The following is a 24898-nucleotide window of genomic DNA, read 5'->3' as shown; positions in this document are numbered from 1 at the left end:
AATATTTGGGATCCTCTCATGTATTAACCTTGAAAGCATAAATTAACGAAAAATTATTGTTAGACGACTAAGAAAATAACTATCATGTGTTACTAAAAAAATTCTCCCATTAGAATATTTTAATAGATCATATGTTTGTCGATTTTTTCCATATTTACTAAACATATATTCACTTATCAAAGCTTTATCTATAATTATAATAAAGTGAGATTGAAATAATATACATGTAACAAAAAAATTCGAAAACTCGGAAAACCCGACAAAATCGAACCAATCCAAATTGATATAATTAATTTGATTTGGTTTTGATAAAAAGCGAACCAACCCGGTCCATGTAGTGTATTTTTTTATCGCTGCTGAAATTTGTTTTCAAGGTTTTCACCCCACATTAGTGACTTACACTGCTAGGCCGTCACGCTTTTCGAGCTTTTGACATGATATACAAATTAAGAAGATTTGCTTTTGCATTTAATTAGGAGAAAATTAAATTAGAAGCACTCATGGCAATTAGATTAGGAAATTCCACCATATTTTGTCTCGATATACTTGGGACGTCATACTTTTTTCTTGATTATATCTACCTTCATTTTCTTGGATTAGACATGGGCAAAGTATATTCCAATAGACATAGGTCCTCACATATTGACAACAAGATGCTACCTCACAATTACCTTTCTTTCTTTGCTGACTCTGGACCATCTCGTTATCATCAAAGGGGAATCATTATCTCCAAACCATAATCTTTTATTTTTCTTTTTTTAATTATCGTTTAATTAATTGCATTTCCTTTCAAGGGAAACATAACAAAACTACTTTAAAAAGATTTCATTTCACTACTACTTATTTTAGCAACGCATAATGCGGAGGATCCAAATGCATGTATTTAGAATCATGGTTACACATCATCTACGAAATCGATAGAGATGCTTATTGCGTACAAGTGTGAACATACATACATATATTTATTTATTTATCTTTCTACATGACGTAAGTTTAACGAAATGCCTAATTTTTATATTTCTTTTCAACAGAAATTTAACTTTCAAGTATTTCCACATTCCAAAAATACGTTGTAGCATACGTATGAATAGGTATTGTCAAGTTACCAAAATAAAGTATTATACATCCTTACTTGCTCGATTAAAATAGTCCATCTACCTCTTTTTCAAAACCATTCATAACAACGACTTAGAGGTTAACAAATCTTATCTCTAGGGTAAAAAATGGAAGTTCATGAACTAAATTTCTTTTATCAGCAAAAACAAAAAAGGAATTATTTTTGAAGCTTATTTGCTGGAAAGGGATGGTCAGTATGAATTTGGGTACCCGTTTGAATTTATGTCTTCAATTAATATGTTGAATTTTTTTTGAGTCACAGTTTAGTAGAGATTAACATAAGAAGATGGCCCACTTGAAATGATAATACAATGTCATCTTTCTCAACCGATTTTTAGTGATTTTGAGTGAATGCACTATCTTGATAGATATATATATATGGCATTCCAAAAAAGGAGGTCTATGACAATTTATAATTACTAAGCTTATGAACAAAGATTAAGCAAATCATAATTGCGAGAAAACTGATTGATTGGACCCCTAAAACAGTTATTGTATACCCTTGGCATTGTAATAAATGCCACTCCCTTTGACAACAAAAGAAATGGTTGTATTCATAAGCATAAGGTCAACACATCTAATTTTCAGTTTAAATTCGAATATTGATTTCCTAATTTTTAAAAGTTACATGAACGTTTCATAAATTATAAATTTTTAATTATTATTTACGTATTTTTCAAATAATAGTAGTGTCTTTTTTTCATTTTCTGAAAATATGAGGTATTTGCTTTGGTGCAATGTCGTCGCTTCAAAAGACGCCAGTTTTACTCCCCAGAATTCATAACGTAGGAAATAGTTTTTTGGATCAGTTGGGGCAGTTTCAATTTTCAGAAATCTGGTTTCTTGTTTCCTGGAATTTAGCTTATTCGGCCTCATTGATTCTGTTTTCTGCCTTTTGATTTTCATGATTACAAAGGCCTCCCATTTGAGAATAGAGTTTTTTCGTTTATCAGTGTTGAAGACAAACAAATGTCTTACTACTTCACAGAAAAACTCCAGTTAGGAAAAAAATTCATAACTATAAACTTCATTTTTTCACCAACATTAATTTATGGCATTTAATGGCAACATGGAAGATTCGGCGTTGGGAAGAAACTTCAATGATATTAGAGGCTGTTGTAATCATAAAGACATTAATTGATGGAAACATGGAAAATGTAACAATAAATAGTCACTGTTTACACCAAATTAACAAACGCATTTTATTTACTTTTTTTCATATAATTTTATCACTCAATCATGGTTAATTAACACACTCCTACCTCAACTGACTACTTTACCTTAGCATGTTAATAACATTTGATGAAAACACCAAGTTCGGTAGATCTTTTCCAGAAGTAATATTGGACATTCAGGTATTTGATCTGAAGTGCGAGAAGAAGGTCCAGATCGTTATACAAACTCGAGTGATGGTCAATTCTACTACTCCTTCAGTTAATATGCCGTAGTTTCTAAAAATAGTTATCTCAAATTATTTGTCATTTTGGAAGTTCAATAGTAAATTAATTATTTTTTTCCTACTCTTCCCTTAATATTAATTGTTCTTGAAGACTACAAACACCTTAATTATGACAACAACAACAACAATAACGTCCCAGTGAAATCCCACTAGTGGAATCTGGAGAGAGTAGTGTGTACGCAAACCTTACCACTACCCCGAAGGAGTAGAAAGGCTGTTTCCGAAAGACCCTCGGCTCGAGAGGACAAAAAGACAAAATCATTAACACCACAGAAATAATAAGAAAAATAGGAAAAATAGGAACATGAAATCCAAAAGAAAGATACACAGCAAAAGCAAAATAGTATCCCTACCAAACTAATCCCACAAAGTTATGACATAAGACAAGACTCAACTAGTTTAAGACATAAATAAGGGTAAAATAGTAAAAAAAACGTTTCCTATTTATTATTTTCTTAAGGGACGTGTAATAAAGAAACACGACATATAATATGAAACAGAGGGAGTGCTTTATTTATGAGAAATTCTAGACAGGTTGATTATAGAGCTAAGGTAGGAACAAATCGAAGATTTTACATGTTGGCATCAGGCATGGACGAATCACAGCTGGGCTAGTATTGATGAAAAGAAAATAAAGATAGTCCTACCCCAAGGTGCTCTCTTTACATGGTAAATGGCTAAATGCCTAAATGTTAATGCAAGAGAAGAACAAATGAAGCATCAGGGCTTGAAACACCAGGCTCCATTTATTAATACTTTATGATCCTTCAAGACAGTCAATATAATGCTATAAGCTACTATAAGTTCTTATTATGTTATAAGCTACAGTTCTAATTTGCAAGTTCCTGCTGAAACTTCAGCATGAGCATCAGAGTTCAATTGCACTTTTTACATTTCAAACTACAAAAGAATTTGTGTACTTACACAGAGAAAGGGGCGCTATGTGCAGTATGCATGTATCATAAACAAGTATCTCAGAGGATGTTTTCTGAGAGTACGGTACAGCAAGTATCTGCAGCTTTATCACCTCAAAACTATACATTACCCCATTAATGGTCCTCTCAATGAAGACTCTGCTGCGTGTTAAGGTTGTTTATACTTCCTCACATCTTTATCCTGCATCTGCTCTTACATTCATTTACTCCTACAGCACACATCAAATTCAGGTACCATGTCAACACAATTTCACCATACATCTACAGCTCAGGCATCTCATGAGCAAGTTAGTTTACATACCTGTGGTGGACCTATTGAGGGAGGTTGCATTTCTGCTTCCACTGATGCCTCGGAGACTCTAGCTTCTGATTTCTCATTTGAATAACTAATAAACCAAACAAAAAAAAAAATGAAGTTAGAATATGATGCATTTCTCTGGTAACATCTGCATTTGTTCTGTTATCAAAGTTTGAAATACTTCATGGAACTAAAGGCAGGTCCTGCTTATTGGACAGTCAAAACACAATCCAAGTAGTAATAGCATAGAGATTAAACATTCAATAGGAAATCTGATTCACCTAGCTGTCAGCCAGGGTGCACAATTTCCCTGTATGAAAATACTAAAGCGGAGTGATTAATTGGACGTAACCTAAGAGCTACCTGCCCCCAAAATGGTCATGGACAACCTCCTTCGTTGAAAAAAAGGGAAACCTTTGGGAGTTAGCATACATATTACTAAAAGACTACAATCGGACCACCATCAATTTCCTTAACCAATGATGTTTTGAGAAAGATAAGCTTCAATGATAAACCATTTTGGCAACATTAGCTACCTCGAAAAGTATAGTATTTAATCATTCATGTCAGCATGCTTATAGTGCTTCCGAAATTCAGTCCCTGAACATCATGCACCAGAAAAGTAAAAAAAGTTGTGATTCACATTTTGGAATGCTTACGTTGAGAGTATTGTCACCCAAATAAGTTCTACACAGTCGACCCAAAGAAGCCTTTGTTCAACCGGGACTACACCATATGTAATAAGATGAGCAAATGGCCACAGCTTCCAACCTGCCTGAAAAATGAGCCACATAAAGGGAATCTGTGTTAAGACATGCATGTTTTGCTTACTAATTCACACTGATCCTCAAACTTCATGTTGCATGATAGAAGCATACACGCAAGAAACAGCAAAAACAGTGATATAAACTGCAGGATACCATCATGAATTGACTCGTGTGATTTGCATACCAAATATCAACTTATCAACAGAACATAGGTTTAATTTGGACAAGCAAACCACTATCGAGATTCAATGAACACCCTGACTTATGTAAGAGTTATGGACCAGATGAGAGGGAAAATGCCACAAGAATGAAGAGAAATGAAGCTGTGCAGCACAGTTGCAACTATGGTCAAGGTAAACCACACAGATATATTCATAGATATGAAAACCAAGAAACAATAATGTCTTACATAGTAATAAGGACCACCGCTTGATGCAAAAATAAGTTTATTTATGTAAAAGTGATGCTGTAATTTAAGCAAGAAGTAAGAACAGAAGGTCTCTTCTTACAGTCAACATTGGCCAGAATGTAGCCTTCAATTCACTGAAAATGGCGAGAGGGGATTCAAAGCGCAAAACTCCCAAAACTGTGTAGTAAATGCTGTTCCAAATTGCTGACCAAACAGTTTGATCAAAGGCAACCTTGACAGGAACCACCCACCAATCTTGGAAAGGAAAAAGTGCCTAATACGAATCAGAGTGTGTTGCTTAGTCCAAAAAAATTAGAACCTAAAATTGCGCAGGCATGAAAGTATTAAGCTTTTGAAAATAGCAGTACCTCACAGAACTGATAATAATAATGGGAGAGGGATCCATGTAGCGTGAATCCAACTAAGCCAGATCTCAACATACGTGCACGATCAAAGTCAAAAAGAGGCTTTCCTTCATAGCACTGCAATAAGTATAGGCAAGACTAATTAGCACGTTGGAGCAATTAACAATTCCAAGTAACGCCATGGCATTTACAGGAACTTTCTATTCAATCCCCACTAACCTGTGCGATCCAATCCCCAAGAGAGTAAACCACTCCACTGATGACCATTTTAGCCAAAACTGGGTTTCTTTTAAGGGCTTCCTCATATGCAATCCAGTTGTGCTGAGGTGCATATCTCAATATCTCATATACGGTCCATCCCTGAGAGAGAAGGATGATGAGCTATATTCTAAGAAAATATGTATTTGAGCATACATATTCGTACTACAAATTGCTGCAGAAATTATGAGAAGTAATTCCACAAGAAACAAACATTTCTCAACCTGGCAAACCCAAGTAAACGATTATACAACTATAACAAGAAAATGACACAAGGAGAAAAGTAAATGTGTGACTGTTAAGTATAAACATATCCGATTCCAGTACTTTACAACATCGACAGGGGAGTGCATCTTCTGTATTTTGCTTGCATCCTCTGGATGCTAATTCATAAGATCCTAACTTCATCAAAAGTACTTGAAAACAACAAAGTGTTAAGACCAAGAAAGTTATCATGATTCAAGAGGACAGAAGGCAGGCTCTTCCCAGATTACCCATACTTCAAGATAACGAGTTTCTAACAGAAAAAGAGCAACTAGGATGTAACAATTTTAATCCACATTTCTATTAATAGAATTAAATGAAATACCCAATCATGAAGCATGAGGAAAGAAGGCCGATACAAATTAGACTGCATAATTGATAACACTGCCAGATTCTCCAATTAGACAAAAAGCAGATAACAATAAACATCACATCCCACCCCTGTACACATGCACTTAACTGAGACATAATATCCATGACTAAGTATAAAAGAGTTGAACCACACAGTGCCGGCTCAAGCCTAAAGCAAGTCAAGCACTTGCTTTAGGCCCCCAATAATTTAAGGCCTCAAAATTAATACATTACTATATAACAAAATAAATTTTGTTCATCAATAGATGTAGTAATTCAATCATATATATCTTGTAATCAAAACTATTCGGGCTCGTTCATTTTTCCTCACATAAATCAAGTTTTTTAGTTCTCATGTCTTAATTGGAAGGCAGTCAAGCCAACAAGTGACTAAAAAGGAAACTAATTGTAGTATTTTTTTTTTTTTTGCTATATTCATAATTCAATTCCTATTCTTTATAAAATTAACCCCCCCCCCTCATCATACCCATATATTAATTCTGCAAATAACAAGGGTATTGATAATATGAGTTGCATATTCCTTTTTATTGTTCCTTATATATAAAAAATAGAAAGATTTTTTAAACTATCATTTCACATTAATATATAAAAGAATTATATTAAATATATTTTAGGCCTCTTACTAAGGTTTGGCTTTAGGCCACCGTATCGATTGAGCCGCCCATGACCACATAGGACTAAAGACATCCAGAAATATAGATCATTAATTAAGAACAAAACATCTACATAAGGAGTTGCACTTTGATTACAACAGAGCAGGAAATAAGCATGAGAAATTGAGAATATACCAATCCAAAAGGCACCCAAATTATTGGATCACACACACACGCTATAGTTCTCCTTTATCCTTTTTTAACCCATTAAAATTAACCCTTTAACCAGCTCATGACCCACGAAACCCTAATCAGACCAACCCATTAATTTAAGGGGCCTGGGTGTCACGACCCAACTTGTATTTGTACCAAAAGCTGAGATTTTGAGAGAATTATCCATTTGAAAGCAACTGAATCATAATTTTAAGACAAAAACCAAATAAAAAGAAAACTAATAAATCTCTTAAACCACGATATGTAAATGTTATTCATATACAAGCAGCAAGAAAATGCAGGACTCAGTGCAATTTAATTATTCTAGATTACCAATCAAACGCTATTAATAGAAGTTACCTGCGGTTACCTTTTAAGTAAATAGAAAGCTTTTAGAACTACTAGTAAGTATTAGTAACTTACATGCCAGTAATCATGGTCAATAGTGAGCAATTTAGTGATAGCAAAACTTCCAGCAGCTAAAACAATAGTTGCATTAATAGCTCTATCAATAACTCTGTTCATATCCTCTTGTTCTAATTTTCCATTAGACCCACTTGAAGAAGAACTAAACCCACCAGCAGCACCTTCAAATGATAATCTCCCTTCATTTCCAAACCCACCCACGACCTGATTTACTAAATCCATATCTCCACCTTCCGGTTCTCTTTCTAACCCAATTACGACGCCGCTTTGCTGGTCCGTAGTGTCGTTGCTTTGGACTGGAATCAGGTCGGTTTCGTTGGCCACCGAGCCCACGACTGCCCAGTCTCTTAGCTGCTGATTCTGCTGTTTGAGGCCTTTGGATAAGATTTGTGGCTTCAAAGGCTTGAAGTGGGAATAAGAGGGTTTTGGTTTGGGCTTTGATAGAGAGAGAAAAGGCTGTGGTGAGGTCAAGCCATTGATGGTCGCCATTGAAAATGGAGAGAGAGAAGAGGGAGACCGGGGGTGGGGGTGGGGGTGGGGTGGGGTGGGGTGATGTTAGATCCCAACTCACTTCAGCTTCTCTCTGTCAAACTAATTGAAGAACCGAGTCCGGGCTTTTATATGAAGAGGATATAATTAGTGATCAGGTGTTTCGCGGCATAGGATAATGAAATGCGTCGACGAATCAGTTACGAATTCCACTGTAAGGTGCTTTTTAACTGGTTGATTAGCGGAGGTACAGGTGATTATAGTGGGACGTAGAGTTCTGTTACTGTTTTTAATGTGCCAGACTTACGCCACGTAGGAGCGAACTTAGCCAATAATTGAGTATGAAATATGTGAACTAATATTTTCTCGTATTTAAATGGAATTGAGTCTTAAAATAGTTTGAAAGTTGATTTCCATCACAACATTTTATTTAACTAGTAGTAACAGGGGTGTTCACGGTTTGACGGAAAATTGATCCAAACCAAAAATCGAACCAAATCGATTAAGTAAATCGATATTTTTCTTGATTTGGATTAGTTTTGGTTTTAAATTTTAAAAACCAATAATATTTCGTTTGATTTTGGTTCTATTTTAAAAAACCAAAAATAAACCGAACCAAACCGACTAATTATATACAAAATTTAATAATTATTTATATACAATATAATATCTTTTTGTAAATAATTTTAAATATTTTATGCATTTTAATTGTTATTTTGAATTTTGGTTTATCCTTTTATATCTTAAAAGATTGTCTAAGCCCAAAACAATAGGACTCGACCAGTTTTCTTTTCATTAAGAGACTCTAATTCTCTAACCCTCCGCACATACTTTTGCCTAACAGAATAGTTAAAAAAAAAACACACCACAAGAGTAAAGAAAGCAATTCAAATTGCAAGACAGCAATGGCTAATTAAAACTTGAGAAAGCAAACTTTTAGTTTGTTTTTTGTTCATTATTTTCATATAAACAGGTAAATAAACTTTCAGTTCTGAAAGAAATATATAAAAAAGTATAAATTTAGCAAATTATTTTCATATTGTTGTCTAGCGTTATTTTACTATTATCGACTTATCATTAGCTTACTAAGAACCGAAAAATCGAACCAAACCAAACCGAACCAACAACAATCAAACCGATGGTTTGTTTTTAATTTTAAAATTTTAAAAATCAATTAAATTGGTTTGGTTTTAATTTTAATAAAAAACCGACCAAATCGAATCGTGAACACCCCTAAGCAGTAATAAGATGTAAAGCTACTAACATTGTGTCAAACGTTAGTACTGTCTTTTATAGAATTTGGAAGCTGGAAATTAATTTATCACCAAAATTAACAGTACTAAGATGGTATTTTAGAACTTAACTGAAAATGATTAGAAAAACAAAAAGTGAAACGGTGTTGGTCATCTTGGCACGTGAACTTTTATTTAATTACTCTAATGTTTAAGCATTCACCAACCTTTCCTCTATATTTAAGTTTTCTACATCCTCAAAAGTTGGCAAAGCACTACAGGCTGCATTGTACATATGTCATATTTTACTAATACAGAAAAAGATGGATCGAGTGTACGATATTAAAATGTTTCAATAATTTGCCTTTCAAAATATGAGAGGTAAAAACGAGAAGACAAATTGTATCTTACACCTATAAAGTGTATTAATTGAGATACGAAGCAATTATTCAAATTATATCAGTTCAATTGACATAGTTGGATAAGTAATGTCACTCTAATGAAATTATAGACATCACCAAATAATACTGTATAAGTTTAAAAGAATGATAGAAAGTATTATCTAGCTCTATATTTAAGTGAAATTATGTTGTGTTCATACTATTCTTTCATTTTTTGTAGCACCGAGCCTTATTTATTGGCTATTGTTATTGCATTTCAGCATTGTTTCTTTTCGCCTTTTTGAGCCGAAGAACTATCGGAAACAATCTCTTTATCTCATAGGGGTAGGAGTAAGACCTACGTACACATTATCCTCCCTAGACCCCTCACCTATGGAATTTTATTGGATTGTTATTGTTGTTGTTCCTGTATATTTAAATGAAATTCCATAACCAAAAAGAGTGAAGAAAAGCTAAAAGCATACAAGGCTTTTCTATAAACCATAGATTGAAAACCTAAACATATTTTCTTCGAGTTCCAAAAATCTTGACATTCTCAAAGTTTATTGATTTGTAGTGATGCACGTTTGCAGAAGAAATATTATTTCTAGTCAAGAGAAAAAGAATTAATTTAGAGAAAAAAGAAAATAACGTTTGAATATGGAAGCGAAAAATCATGTAGTTTTGTAGATTGACAGATAAAGCCATGGTCCGCTCGCTCCACTTGTCGATTCGTTTAGGTATCTTCTTCTCTCTTTCATCTGTGTCTACGTTCACATGGAATCTCTTTTTGAGGCAGGAAAATCGGGAAATTAAGAAAATATTATGGACCAAGTTTCACATAAAATATCCCACATCACACAATTGATGTAAGCCCTGAGATGGGGACCAAAACGTGATCTGAAAACGTTAGGTGAGTATGGTTAGTTCACACATTTATGCTTGTGCCTCGTAAAATAGTTCCTGTATTTATGTGGATAAGAAAGATTTAGACCATCAAATAATTCGGGCCATTTATTTTATTTTATTATTCGGAAAAATTCACATCTTATTCTAGTCTAGATTATACAATGAGACAATAATTTAAACCATGCAAAAACGCTGAAGTCACAATCTTCAGTTTTTTTCGCTGGAATATTCTTGAGGCAGAGAAATTTCAGAATCATGCATCAGTCTTCGGTCAAACTCAATTACCAGTCTACTATAGTTCATCAGTTTTCATTCTGAAATGCCTATATCCTACCTACATTGTTACATTACGGGTGTTCGCCGATAAAAACTTCAAAAGAAGAGGAAAAATGAATTTACTTGTGGGTGCTCACTCAATATTTATCTAAATATTTGTATTGTTGCCTATATAAATTAATTAATATGATCAAAGTTAATGGGTGCTTAAGCACCCACAACTCTCTATGTGCATCCGCTAGTGTTTGGCTAAAAGTCCATATTTTTGCATGTAATTTGCCATGCATTATATCCCGATCTTGTTAACTTTAGTGTGAATATTTGTGATTCGAGCGTAATAATGGTGTTTATATGTGTAGAAATCTATCTGAATGAAGGGGAGCCTTGGAGTAAGGCTGTATTGTGGTCCGGGTAACGGGCCTAAATGGGCCGGGCTTGAGGCGGGCCGGACTGAGACGGTCCCGGGCCAAACAGTCCCAATGTGTGAAACCGGCCGACGGCAGTCCTAAGCCCACATGGTCCCGGGCTAAATGTGTCGGGCCCGTGGGCCTAAACGGGCCTAACGGGCTTTTTTCGTTTCGGGCTATTTTTTTAATTTTTTTATCTAAGTCACTTTCTTGTAAACTATATATGTATATACTAGTATAAGTTGCTTATATATAGCTATATAAATATATATAGTATATATAGTATGTATATATAAGGGTGTATTATGTGTATATATAATTATATATTGCCTTATGTAATATATATTGCCTTATATATATGTATGTATATGTATATATATATATGGCTTTTTCCGTTTCGGGCTATTATTTTTAAATTTTTTTATCTAAGGCACTTTCTTGTAAACTATATATGTATATACTAGTATAAATTGCTTATATATAGCTATATAAATATATATAGTATATATAGTATATATAGTATGTATATATAAGGGTGTATTATGTGTATATATAATTATATATTGCCTTATGTAATATATATTGTCTTATATATATGTATGTATGTATGTATGTATGTATATATATATATATATAGTTTATATGTATTAGAGATATCTTCGAGCAATATGTTTAACTGTGCTATCCTCTATCATCTTCTTTTGAGGGATCGTTGAATATATTTGGATTTGTGTTTTAATAGAATCCAATAATTCTTGTCCATATAATATTTTTGTTTTGGGATCGTTTTTCATCAATTTGTCCCAAAAATTGTGGTAAAATACCCTATATAAGCAAGGGTTTTAAAGGTATCATCATTGATTATATATATACTATATATATTCACCATCTGGATTCTTTTTAATTTTTTTTATCTAAGGCACTTTCTTGTAAACTATATATGTATATACTAGTATAAGTTGCTTATATATAGCTATATAAATATATATAGTATATATAGTATGTATATATAAGGGTGTATTATGTGTATATATAATTATATATTGCCTTATGTAATATATATTGCCTTATATATATGTATGTATATATATATATATATATATATATATATATATATATATAGGCTATTTTTTATCTAAGGCACTTTCTTGTAAACTATATATGTATATACTAGTATAAATTGCTTATATATAGCTATATAAATATATATAGTATATATAGTATATATAGTATGTATAGTATGTATAGTATGTATATATAAGGGTGTATTATGTGTATATATAATTATATATTGCCTTATGTAATATATATTGTCTTATATATATGTATGTATGTATGTATGTATGTATGTATGTATATATATATATATATATATATATGTATATATATACATAGATAATATGTTTAACTGTGCTATCCTCTATCATCTTCTTTTGAGGGATCGTTGAATATATTTGGATTTGTGTTTTAATAGAATCCAATAATTCTTGTCCATATAATATTTTTGTTTTGGGATCGTTTTTCATCAATTTGTCCCAAAAATTGTGGTAAAATACCCTATATAAGCAAGGGTTTTAAAGGTATCATCATTGATTATATATATACTATATATATTCACCATCTGGATTCTTTTTAATTTTTTTTATCTAAGGCACTTTCTTGTAAACTATATATGTATATACTAGTATAAATTGCTTATATATAGCTATATAAATATATATAGTATATATAGTATGTATAGTATGTATATATAAGGGTGTATTATGTGTATATATAATTATATATTGCCTTATGTAATTTAAACATAAAATAAATTGCAAAGAAATATTCAAGGGAATGTCTTATATATTTTACTATTAAGACATTAACAAAGAATGACAATATCTTTCTTAGTCTTCCTCCCCCCAATGGAATGAGCACAACAAGGTACTAATACCACCATTAAAAAGAAAAAAAAAACTAAGGAAGATGTGCCAAAATACAAGTTACATGTTAGTCTATGTATTATCTCTAACAAATCTCATAAATCCTTGAAGGTCCGGAGGAATTTCCATTGGTGGTGGTGGAAAAGAAGCTTGTTCATCACAGCTTCCGGGCGAAGCAGCATCCTGCGCAAGTTCCGCTAGCATTTTTTCATAAGCTTCATCTATCTCCGAGTGTGATTCTGCAAGTCCAAATTTTTTTTTTCCGAACGGATCCAATCTCTGAATAGTACTGATTTTTCCAAGCTCTCTCTCATAGACGCTCTATGATCACCGATTTGAAGTTTCGCTTGACTGAATGCGCTCTCCGATGTCACTATTGAAGCTTGAACACTTAAAATATCTCGAGCCATCCTTGAAAGAACCGGATAGTGTTTTTGTTTGTCCTTCCACCATTTCAAAACATCGAAGGAGCCGTCGGGATTCTCTGATTCAAGTTCCTGCGACAAATAAACTTGAAGCTCATTTAGTTGTGAACTATCACCAAAATTATCACCTTGAGAACCCCTGAACTCCGTCCAAGAACTAAGGGCTTTTAGGTCCGTAGTTCTATTAGATGCTTGCGAACTAGACGAAGTAGGAGTTGGAACATTTGGTCTAGCTTGATCTAAGGCAAGTTGATAAGCATTATAAATAGTTTGAGCATTTATTTTAATTGAGGTTTTTGCATCTCCAAGTGTAGCAAATTCCTCAGCTGAAAGTGATAAAGCGTTATAAATTTTTGAATACCAAAAGTGAGGACCTCCTAATTTCATTGTAGGATTTAACAATGCAGCAACACCAAAAATAGGGGGATAGGGAAAAAATATTTTTAAACTTAGCTTTCATAGAATTAATAGCTTCTTCATAAATTACTCCACCCTCTAAAAATTGAGTAAATAAATCTACAAGTGCTGCAATATAAACTAAACAGTTAGAAATAGTAGGATAATATTGGCCAGATAATTCATTTGTAGCAATATGAAATTGTTCTAAAAAGTCTACAAGCATTTTAACATTACTCCAATCTTGATTTGTAAGGTGCTCATCATCATCATCATCATCACCATCACCAACACGAGCATTATACGTTGCGCTTATTAGGTTCCTATATTCATATGCAACAACTAAACTTTCATACATGTAATTTCATCTAGTCAGACAAGGTTTAAGAACCTTTCTTTCTCTAAGGCCAAATTCATCACATTTTGTAAAATAGTCTCTAAGTCTGCTTCTACGGTTTGAATAAAAAAGTCAATTAAGAGCCATTTTAACCTTTTCAATTTCTACATTTAAAACTTTCATACCAACACCGACGATTAAATGGTAAATATGACAAATACATCTAACATGAAAAATATTACTAAATGCAAGATTTAGTGTAGTTGTAAGCAAGCCTATAGCATTAGTATTACTAGAAGCATTATCCATTGAAACCGACATAATTTTATCTCTAATGCAAAAATATCTACAAATATCTGCAACTGTGTTAGCAATAAACTTACCTGTGTGGCGTGAATTAATTATTCTATAAGCAATAATGCGTTTTTGCATTATCCATTCCTCATCTATCCAATGACTTGTAACAGTTAGATAATCACAGTCATTACCACTTCTACCAATATCAGTAGTAATAGCAATGCGACAATCTATATGAGTAAATAAATAGCGCAAATATTGTTCATATTCATGTTTATATTTATAAATATCGCTCTTTACGGTTGCGCGAAGCCATCCTTTATAAGTAGGATTAAAAACTCTTCTAATATAATGCACAAAATGAGGGTTAGAAGGAAAACTATAGGGTAAGCAAATAACAGTACCCATTTTTGCCAATTCTTCACGATCTTTATTTGGATCATAATATAAAATGTCACCGGAAACAGTGTTAATTCCCGGTTGAACTAGATTTGAACATGTACTAGGGTTAACCGTACTATCTACACTTGTCCCCTCTTGCGCAGCTTTCATTTGTAAAAATCTAGCTTTATCTCTAGGGTGTTTCAATATGTGTCTAGTCAAACTACCCGTACCACTACGGTCTCTAATAAATTTATGAACTAGTTGAGACCCACAAGTTTTACACTTAGCCTTATTTTTTTCTCTTAGTTGAGTAAAAAAATGCCAAACAAGAGATGTTTCGGGTCGTTTAGAAGGTTGTCTATTAAAAGTAGGGGTTACTACAGGAGGGTCAGGCGGGGCATCAGTTGGGTTATTAACAGAACTAGTAGGTGCATCATCTAAATCCGGTTGCGTTTCATCTAAATCATCATTTTCCTCATCATTTTCAAAGATAGTTTCATTAGGATAAAGAACATTCATAACTTCTTCATTTAATTGTTGACCCGGTGCAACATCATGGCAAAATTGACTATCGAAAAATTGAAAACAAGGGTTATCACTATCAAGAATAATAGGTGGAGGAGGACGGGTAACAGGTCTGGGTCGGGGAGCCGGGGAAAGAGTAGTAGCTTGGCTACTAGATTCACCAATTTTAGATTTTCCTTTACCCTTACCACCAAAAATATTTTTCAAAGAAAATGCCATATTAATTATAACTATACTAAATAAAACTAACAAAACTATAATATTAAAACTTAAGAGTTGGAACGAGTTTACCGAATTGACGAACAACTTCTTGAAAATTGAATATCGTTGAAGACTTGAATACTTCAATTCACCAACTTCACAATTTTTCACGAAATTGCAATAATAAAGTAAGCAATTATAGAAGAAAATTAGAGAGAGATTGATGAATTTGTGAGTAAAAATGAAAGAATGGGGGGGGGGGGGTATTTATAGTTGAGAATTGAAAAAAAGTGTAATTATAAAAAGTTTGGGATTAAAGCAAAGTTTGGAGGCCAAATGACTATTTTTTAAAGTGCCCAACTGATAAATTTTGAAGGCCAACGGCTAGATTTTAAAAATCTGACCGTTGGTAAAAAAAAATTAAATTAGCCGTTGGAGCCCGTTAGGCCCGTTGGGCCCGGTTGAACCGGCCCAGGCCCGCCTGCCGGTCCCGGGCTCACGGGCTATTTGTGTTGAACCGGCCCACCGCGGGCTTTTGCACCACTAGAGCCCAGGCCCGTTTGGCCCGCGGTCCTAGGCCGGTCCCGGGCCAGGCCCGGACCAGAATACAGTCTTACCTTGGAGTAACGGTAAAGTTATCTCCGTGTGACCGGATTCGAGTCGTATAGAAACAACCACTAATACTTGAAGTGATTTGGAAAGGTTGCATGTAGTGAATGCATATTGTGTTGAAATGGATAATGAGAATCACATACACATATATAAGAGGTCATCTTCGACAAGTAACCAAATTTTCCAAGGGAAGAAGGGAGGGAGGTTCCAGATCCATCCTCTAAGAAATTAAGGAACATATTATAAGCCTAATAGAATGTTTTCTAATGTATGTATAGGCATATGCTCCATCTAACCCTGGTCCCAAATGTAATTTGCTAAGTTTTCAAATTTGCCCTCGGCCTTGGTCTTTTGGTGATTTTCATTCATAACAATTCATTCGCCCTAAAAAGAACATTGTCCTCAAGGTTCGAGTGGATCAATGTGAGTATCTCAGTATGTAGTGTGAAGCTGCAAAACAGTACAACTGAATTTGTCAAGACTCAAACATTTGTCAAGAGTTGTTGCAACAAGAGAGATGCCATCATTGTCTTCCTGGCCAATCCAACGGAGGAAATAGAGAAATATTTGCATGACGATGATAACATTTAACAAGGAATCCAAAGCGACATTAGCATTGTGAACTCTCTTTTCACTTGATTTGTGTGTAACAGTAAATGTGCCAATGATAAGTTGATTTGGCTCCTCAATGTTGCTAAAGTCTTCAAGAATCTTTACTGGTGCACACGATGGATATTTAGTCAAGCAACGACACCTGAATAGACGAAGTACATGCTGAAATTTCATGAGCACAACAAATGAAAACTTAAACTTGAGGGCCTCTCTTTGTTTATTGTCATCCTGGTGCAGAGAGATATCATATGCTAGTTGTGACAATCTTCTAGCTACAAAAGCATCTCCAACACTGCAGGCGTCCACAGAATTCAGCTTTAATCCTTAACTCGTCTACAGATTTCCTTGGTATAGTGAAAAACAAACTTCACAGCCTTTTGTGACAGAAGTAACCTCAAATTTGGATGGCTACAACTTAGGAACAACAACGTTAATAATGTGTATACGGTAGAAATCGGGGCTACCCGATTTATAGGCTCGAGGGAGCGGTCGAGTTTGAGCCCGATGGACCAGACTCGAGCTCGAAGACAGAATGCTATGCCCGGAGATAGGAGTACGAGGAATATCGAAGTCGAGTATCCTCGACCCCGCAATATTCCCGTTGCGGATTTGTAACAGAATGAGCTAGATTCCTACCACGTCCCCAAGATCATGGCGCAACTCCCAGAATAGGATTGTACGATTCTGTACTAGGCGGTTAGACAGCTGTATCAAGAATATTCCTTACTGTAAATAGAAATATACCTTATTTAGGGTTCCCTTATTATATAAATGGACCCCAATCATTTTGTAACATCATCTAATCACTGAAAAAAGAATATCCTCTCTACTTTTTGCATACTGTTCATCAGAATTATCCTTTAGCTCTACTGTTCATTGTTCTTATTGATCTAAGCCCACCTCGAGGTCACCACTATAGAGTAACATTGGTTTGATTCACTTGTCTCATTCATTGCTACTTCGTATTTCTAAATTATTAATTGGTATTGAACTAAATCACACATCTTTAAAACCACAAATCAAATTTAATTGTTACTCGTATTTTCAAGGTAAAGAGTTTGGCGCCAACCGTGGGGCTAAAGATAATAGTGATGATTTCTTTACTAATTCTCGCCACACACGTTGTTTTTACACTTTTTCTTGTCAAGATTTTTTTATTCACAGGCTGAAACATGTCTAGCTCACAAAACGCACATATTCATGGCAACGAAGGTCTTGGGTAAAACAACAACTTAGGGGTCGGTGTACCACCGATAAACCCAGGGGAAGTGCCAAATATGGAACTAGTTGATGTTAGTTCACACATTGCTCTAAACGCAGAATTAGGCATAGACCCCGGAGGGAATGTACGCAGAGAAGCCCGATCTGGTGGCCAAGGAACACAAGGAATGGGAGATGGGGGAATCAGCCTCCAAGTGATATTCGAGATGTTGCAAGCTCAGCAAATCGTCATCGCTCAACTTCAAAGTCAGAATAAGACTCTGAGCGTTGCTGAACATGAAAACACTCGACGTGCCGAACCAGCGCCGGAGAGGTCGAACGAAAATGACTCGGGGACTGACCCCACCATTATGAGGATGCTCGAATAGCTCACCAAGAGGATCGAGTCCGAGAAAAAAAAGATTGAGGACAATGATAAAAAGGTGAAAACCTGTAACTCCCATGTTAATCAAATACCGAGGGCACATCCGATCTTAGAAGGACTAGATTCTAAAAAGTTTGTGCAAAGACCCTTCCCCCTAATGCAGCTCCGAAGCTAATCCCCAAGAAATTTCGTATGCCCGAGATTCCTAAGTATAATGAGATGACCGATCCGAATGAACACGCCACCTCGTATACATGCGCCATCAAAAGAAACAACTTGGAAGATGACGAAATTGAATCTGTACTGCTGAAGAAGTTCGGGGAGACTCTGTCCTAGGGTGCCTTGATATGGTATTATAACTTGCCCCCTAATTCTAGATTCATTTGCTATGCTTGCAGATTCTTTTGTAAAGGCATACAATGGAGCCATTAAAATTGCAACGAGGAAGTCGGACCTTTTCAAGGTAAGGCAGAAAAATAACGAGATGCTCAGAAATTTCGTATCTCAGTTCCAAGCAGAGAGAATGGATGCCTCCGATCACCGATGACTAGGCTGTTAAGCTTTCACTCAAGGTCTCAATACTCAGAGTTCTATAGCTTCACATCAGTTGAAGCAAAGTTTACTCGAGTACCCAGCTGTTACTTGGGTTGACGTACAATATTGGTACCAGTCAAAGATTAGAGTCGAGGATGATCAACTGTGGACTCCTTCGAGGTCTGTTTATCCTAGCAGGCCCATGGGTAGGATCAAAGGAGACGTCGATCGAGAGTCAAGGTCGAAGATCGATATTTGTCACGACCAAAATCGATGGGCCGCGACGGGCACCCGATACCTTACTCAACTGAGTACCAACTTAACGTATCTTTATTATTACATCATCATATACACGTGACATACGGGCTTAATAGGCCAATATAATCATTTATAAACTCAAAACATAGGCCGACAAGGCTGTACAATCTTTCACGTACACGACATATGTCTACAAGCCTCTAAGAATACATAAATATCATAAAGGTCGAGACAGAGTTCCGCTATACCAAACAATACACGTCTAAATTATACTAACCAAACAAGCAACTCCGAAGCAAATGGAGCGTACCAACATCTTCCCCTGAGCTGATAGCTTACTTAGAGGGCTCTCAACCTATCTATCGGGACCTGCGGGCATGAAACACAGTGTCCCCACGCAAATGGGACGTCAGTACGAATAATGTATCGAGTATGTAAGGCACATAAATAAATACATAAGAGACATGGAAGAAATATAGAGTACATGACTCAACCTGTAAGTCTGAATAACTTTGTAAATCATAAATTACTTTTAGCGTCATGCATAACATCATCAGCCTCTAAGGGCATCCCATCATATCATATCGGCCACTGTGGGCAAAATCATCGTCGTATACCAGCTGATCAGGTGATAGTGCGTATATAACGCCATAACCTTTCCCATATCTCATATACATATATATACATACATATATACGCGTATATAATGTTGTTTAAATCATATTTCAGCCACTGTGGTCAACATCATCAACATATACCAATTGATTAGGTGGTGGTGCGTATATAACACCATAACCTTTTCCCTTATCCCATATATATATATTTACATATATACGTGTATATAACGTCATCTGGTCATGTGTCAATGCACATGTATAAATGAGTGAAATACATGAAAAATACATAATAATCTCGATATTCCTTCCGGATAAACTTTTTCAACTGCGTATTATTCTGAGACCCATGAATAGAAGATAATAATAATTCTCACGGGGAATCAAGAATATAGACACCCCTACTATTTCTATGAATAGAGTAATTTATAGAAACGGTGTATTTGCTTGTTTCTTCAGTATAATTTGGACCATGCCAAAAGAAAGAAGGGAGGGCCTTAACATATTTGGAGTAGAAACAACTCCGTATAATTATCCCGTTGGAAATCTTCATGGATTGAGTTTAGAACCCAAAAATTGAATTTAGGCCTTTGCGTTTTTTGAACCTTGAGGAACGAAATTTGGCTTAAACTCCAAAGTAACGATTTGAATGAGCTTACACAATGCTTCTGATTTTCACTTGGTTAATGAATGAATTTGTGACATGTTCATGCTTCTTCACGTTTTGACCATTTTAACAGAATGTAGAAGTTGTTCTTTTTTGGTCTTGAAATTGAAATGAATTGCTTTTTGATTGATAAAGCTAAAAAGTCTTGATAAGACTTTGTATTCTAAAGTCTTAACACATATTAAAGGTGATTGATGAATTATCATAATAAAAGGGGGATGCCACGTATATACTTGGGAAGATGTTTTTATTAATTTATCTACTTATTAGTTAATCGGATAATGTCCTGTTATCCGGTAATTAATCAATTACTCGTATAATTTAAAAATTATCTCAACTTAATTAAATACTACTCTCTTTTAACATATACCTTGTACACCTTATTATCATGGCCATGTAGTACTTTGTATTGCACTAGTCCATAAATACTGGGTACTTTCGCTCGGGCCGTATTTTATCCCAAAATGTCAAACTTTGACAAAATTTGTTTTCTTAGACTTGCTCCCCCTTTCACCTTTATGAATTTACTTATCACTTGTGAAATAGCATAATCTTTATAATCCCCAAATAATTTTTTCCTTGGACTGATGTCCATTACCTTACGAAAAATTCCACGTAAAATACTGCAGGATGCAACATCGTCGTAACTTATTACTGCGAAGCGTAACATCACCGTAATGTAATACTATAGGGTGCAACACTGTCGTAACTAATTACTGCGAAGCGTAACATCACCGTAATGTAATACTACTGGGTACAACACTATCGTAACTTAATACTGCAGGACGTAACATCAATCGTAATATATCACTGCAAAGGGTAACACCATCGTAACATATTACCGCAGAGCATAACATCGTCGTAATATAATACTGCAGGACGTAATATTGACGTAATATTGCGAGGACAATATCAACTGTATAACGCAGATCGTAGAAGGATCGGGTTTGGGCAAAGCTTTGCACGGAATGAGAGGAGAAATGATCGAGGTCAAAATTCACAGGTGCTTGATACTGAGGAAGATCACGTTAAATATCCAACATCCAAATAAATGTAAGACCTCAGTCCAATCTTTTCTATTTTTTCGACTAACACTTGCAGGTTTTCGGCAAGGATCGACACGAAGCTTTGGGCCTTAAAGCACGCATTGCACTCTGTTTCCCTAAGACCGGTTTTTGTCCCAAATGGGTTATTCCGGCGAGATTTTTAACGAGGCAACAATTGTCATGTTAACTTAGAGCAATTCGATGTTATTCGAGGTTTGCCTATAATAAGCCTCGAGTACTGAAGGGCATTGCCCTCGAATGTCTACTTTGTTGCAAGGAAATCACTTCAGGACATCGGGACTCGATGGGAAAACTTTGAATGGGCCAAACGGTCAGATGAACCGTGCCCGTATAAAATATTCTAGCCCTGATGGCAAAACATGTACGCATGTATCAATTATCCAAAGAAGCATTCTTTCTATATCAAAACACTTAGTGTATCAAAGAAACTTGCTACTATACGAACATCATACTTGTGATTCCACGAGAAACGGCTTAAGGGCCAAGACGCAAATACACCTCGAATACTCGGGGACTACCATCGATAGTCAACACATTCGAGTATCTGAACTCAAATTTATAAGACCTCAAAGAAGCATCCCTTAAAGCAAAGGCCAAGGCCATCATACTCGGGGACTAACCTTTCAGACAAGTTTGAAAGGTTATCGGGAAACAAGTCCAAGATACATACCCGAAGGCTACAACCATATTAAAGACTACGGTCACATCAAAGGCTATTACCATATTAAAGACTACGGTCATATCAAAGGCTACGGCCATATTAAAGACTACAGTCATATAAAAGGCTACGACTGAAATAATGCAGCTCGGAGACGTCCGACTTTCTCCATAAATTAAAGGACTTCAAATACTTCGAAAAACCGGTTAAACTCGGCTACCCTCGGCAAAAGAAAAAAGGGTTTCGATAAAATCAGCCCTCGAATAATTTAAAGGTTTCGATAACATCAGCCTTCAAAAAAGCCTCAAGAGGCATTAACATGAACGGGTTCTAATCGATTGAACCCTCGAAAAACCCAATGGGTACAAAAAACACATGTTAAGGCATAAAAAAATTTTCACTAAGGCTTTTTAGCCAAAAAGAGGGAAAAATTATAGCTGCCTTAGAGGCCAAATTGGCCCGATACAAAAGAGCCTAAGGGCCAACCTAAAAGAGCCTAAGGGCTAAAATAAAGAGCCTAAGGGCCAACTTAAAAGAGCCTAAGGGCCAACCTAAAAGAGCCTAAGGGCCAATATAAAAAAGCCTAAGGGATAACTTTACTTCGAGTTCGAGCAAATCCTCACTCGACTATAAAGCCTAAGGGCTATTTTCATTTCGATTTCGAGCAAGTACTCACTCAACTACTAAGCCCAAGGGCTATTCGAGTTCAAGAAAATTCTCACTCGGGGACTATTTATAAAGCCTAAAGGCTTACTCTATTTCGAGTTCGAGCAAGTCCTCAATCGATCATAAAAGCCCAAGGGCTATCTTAACCCGAGTTCGAGCAAACCCTTGCTCAGTGACTATCTATGAAGCTTAAGGGCTAACTCTATTTTGAGTTCGAGCAAGTCCTCACTCGATCATAAAATCCCAAGGGTTATCTTAACCCGAGTTTGAGCAAACCCTCGCTCGGTGACTATCCATAAAGCCTATGGGCTAACTTCATTTCGAGTTCGAGCAAACCCTCGCTCGGGGACTATCCTTAAAACCTATGGGCTAACTTCATTTCAAGCTCGAGCAAGTACTCACTTGACTACTAAGCCCAAGGTCTACCCGAGTTCGAGAAAATTCTCACTCGGGGACTATCTTTCGAGCCCAAGGGCCACCCCGTCTCAAGTTCGAGCATGTCCTCACTTGGCCATAAGGCCTAAGGGTTATTTTCATTTCAAGTTCGAGCGTGCACTCACTCAACTATCAAGTACCTTACCTCATCGACTGTTGAGCCTAAGAGCTACTCAAACTCGAGTTCGAATGGTCATTCGAGGATGATTGATCAGAAACGTTCGAGGACAGAACTTATTATCGGTCATTACCATCTCAAACTTTGGACATTCAAAAGGAATTTTATGATAAGGCGCTTTGACCCGCACAAAAAGGTAACAGATTCAGAAGCGATGGAAGGAAAAAGGCTTTGTATAAACCTTTTTACAAGAGCTATAGGGCACGATCAAGAGTTCCTCGCAAGGTCTGATCTACCTCAAAAGCAAAAAATTACTAAAGAGCACGAAACCCAAGCGGCACGGTCCTTATCGGCAGAAGTGTCTTCGCCCACAGAACTTTCCTCTCCGCCGGACTCACTAAAAGTTCTCAGAGTTTTCCTCGAGAAAGGCCAACTTCCAAGCTCTTTTTTCCTCAGTCGCTTACATCACGATGATGATTGTAAGCACGTGATTTTTGCCCTATATGAGAATTACTCCCAAAAATTCAAAAATAAAATAATTTTTCTTGGTGTGCAATTTTTGTGATATTTTGTGTAACTATTTGTATGTTTGTCTATGCATGTTTATTTGTTAAATTAATAAAAAATACAAAATATGTCGCATTTTGCATGTAGGATTTAATTCTACAATTGTTAGTAATTAAATTTGTTTACAAAAATTAAAAATTACAAAAATAGGCATCTTTTGCATTTTTAGCATTTAATGTCCAAATGAACAATTTTATGCTTAATTATTACTTAATTGTGCGTTAATTATTATTGGAAGTTAATTTGCGCTTTTATAACTTAATTTAGTTCTTAATAATAATTTAAGTACTTTTATAATTTAGTTTTAGAAAAATAAAAGAAGAAAAGAGAACAAAAATACAAAGAAAAATCGGATTGGGCCACTTCTTCAATTTCAAACCACAGGCCCAAATAATTGCCCAACTTTCCCCATGACCCGGTCCACTTCAAACCGGGTCGACCCGGTCCGCTCCATTAACCCAACACCCCTTCTTCATTTTTGTCCAACACAAAACAAAACCAAAAAAATAAAAAATAAAAGGTGAATTATCACTATTAATAGTTTTATTTTTTGTTTTTTATATATAAAAAATCCGAAAATATTTTTTTTTTAAAATATATATAATAATTTCGGGAATGATTTAAAAAAAATAAGAAAAAGGGAAGTATTGAATAAAAAAAAATATAAAAGTAAAAATAGGTGAAATTCTCTTCTTCTTTTTTTAAAAAAAGTAAAAGAATGTAGAAAATTTAAAAAAATAAAAAGTTTTGTGGAAATTTTTAAAAAATTTAAAAGTAAAAGAAGGTTGGAATTAAAAATAAATATAAAGGTATCTGAAAATTTAAAAAAATTTAAAGTAATTGAAAG

General features: G+C 35.1%; 1 protein-coding gene across 1 annotated transcript; it reads right to left on the bottom strand.

The window, feature by feature from the left end:
• Positions 1-3302: 3302 nt before the first annotated feature.
• Positions 3303-8073, bottom strand: LOC107805063 (uncharacterized). The gene is made up of 7 exons (XM_075223176.1): positions 7473-8073; positions 5569-5709; positions 5353-5466; positions 5085-5258; positions 4468-4583; positions 3812-3896; positions 3303-3719 (listed from the first exon to the last, which is right to left on the bottom strand). The coding sequence occupies exons 1-7, from the start codon at positions 7962-7964 to the stop codon at positions 3714-3716; spliced, it is 1128 nt and encodes a 375-aa protein (XP_075079277.1). The 5' UTR covers positions 7965-8073; the 3' UTR covers positions 3303-3713.
• Positions 8074-24898: the final 16825 nt, after the last annotated feature.

The sequence above is a fragment of the Nicotiana tabacum genome, chromosome 10 (assembly GCF_000715075.1).
Source record: "Nicotiana tabacum cultivar K326 chromosome 10, ASM71507v2, whole genome shotgun sequence".
Lineage (NCBI taxonomy): Eukaryota > Viridiplantae > Streptophyta > Magnoliopsida > Solanales > Solanaceae > Nicotiana > Nicotiana tabacum.
The sequence above is the reverse complement of the archived record's forward strand: the minus strand, read 5'-3'. Positions and strand labels throughout refer to the sequence as shown.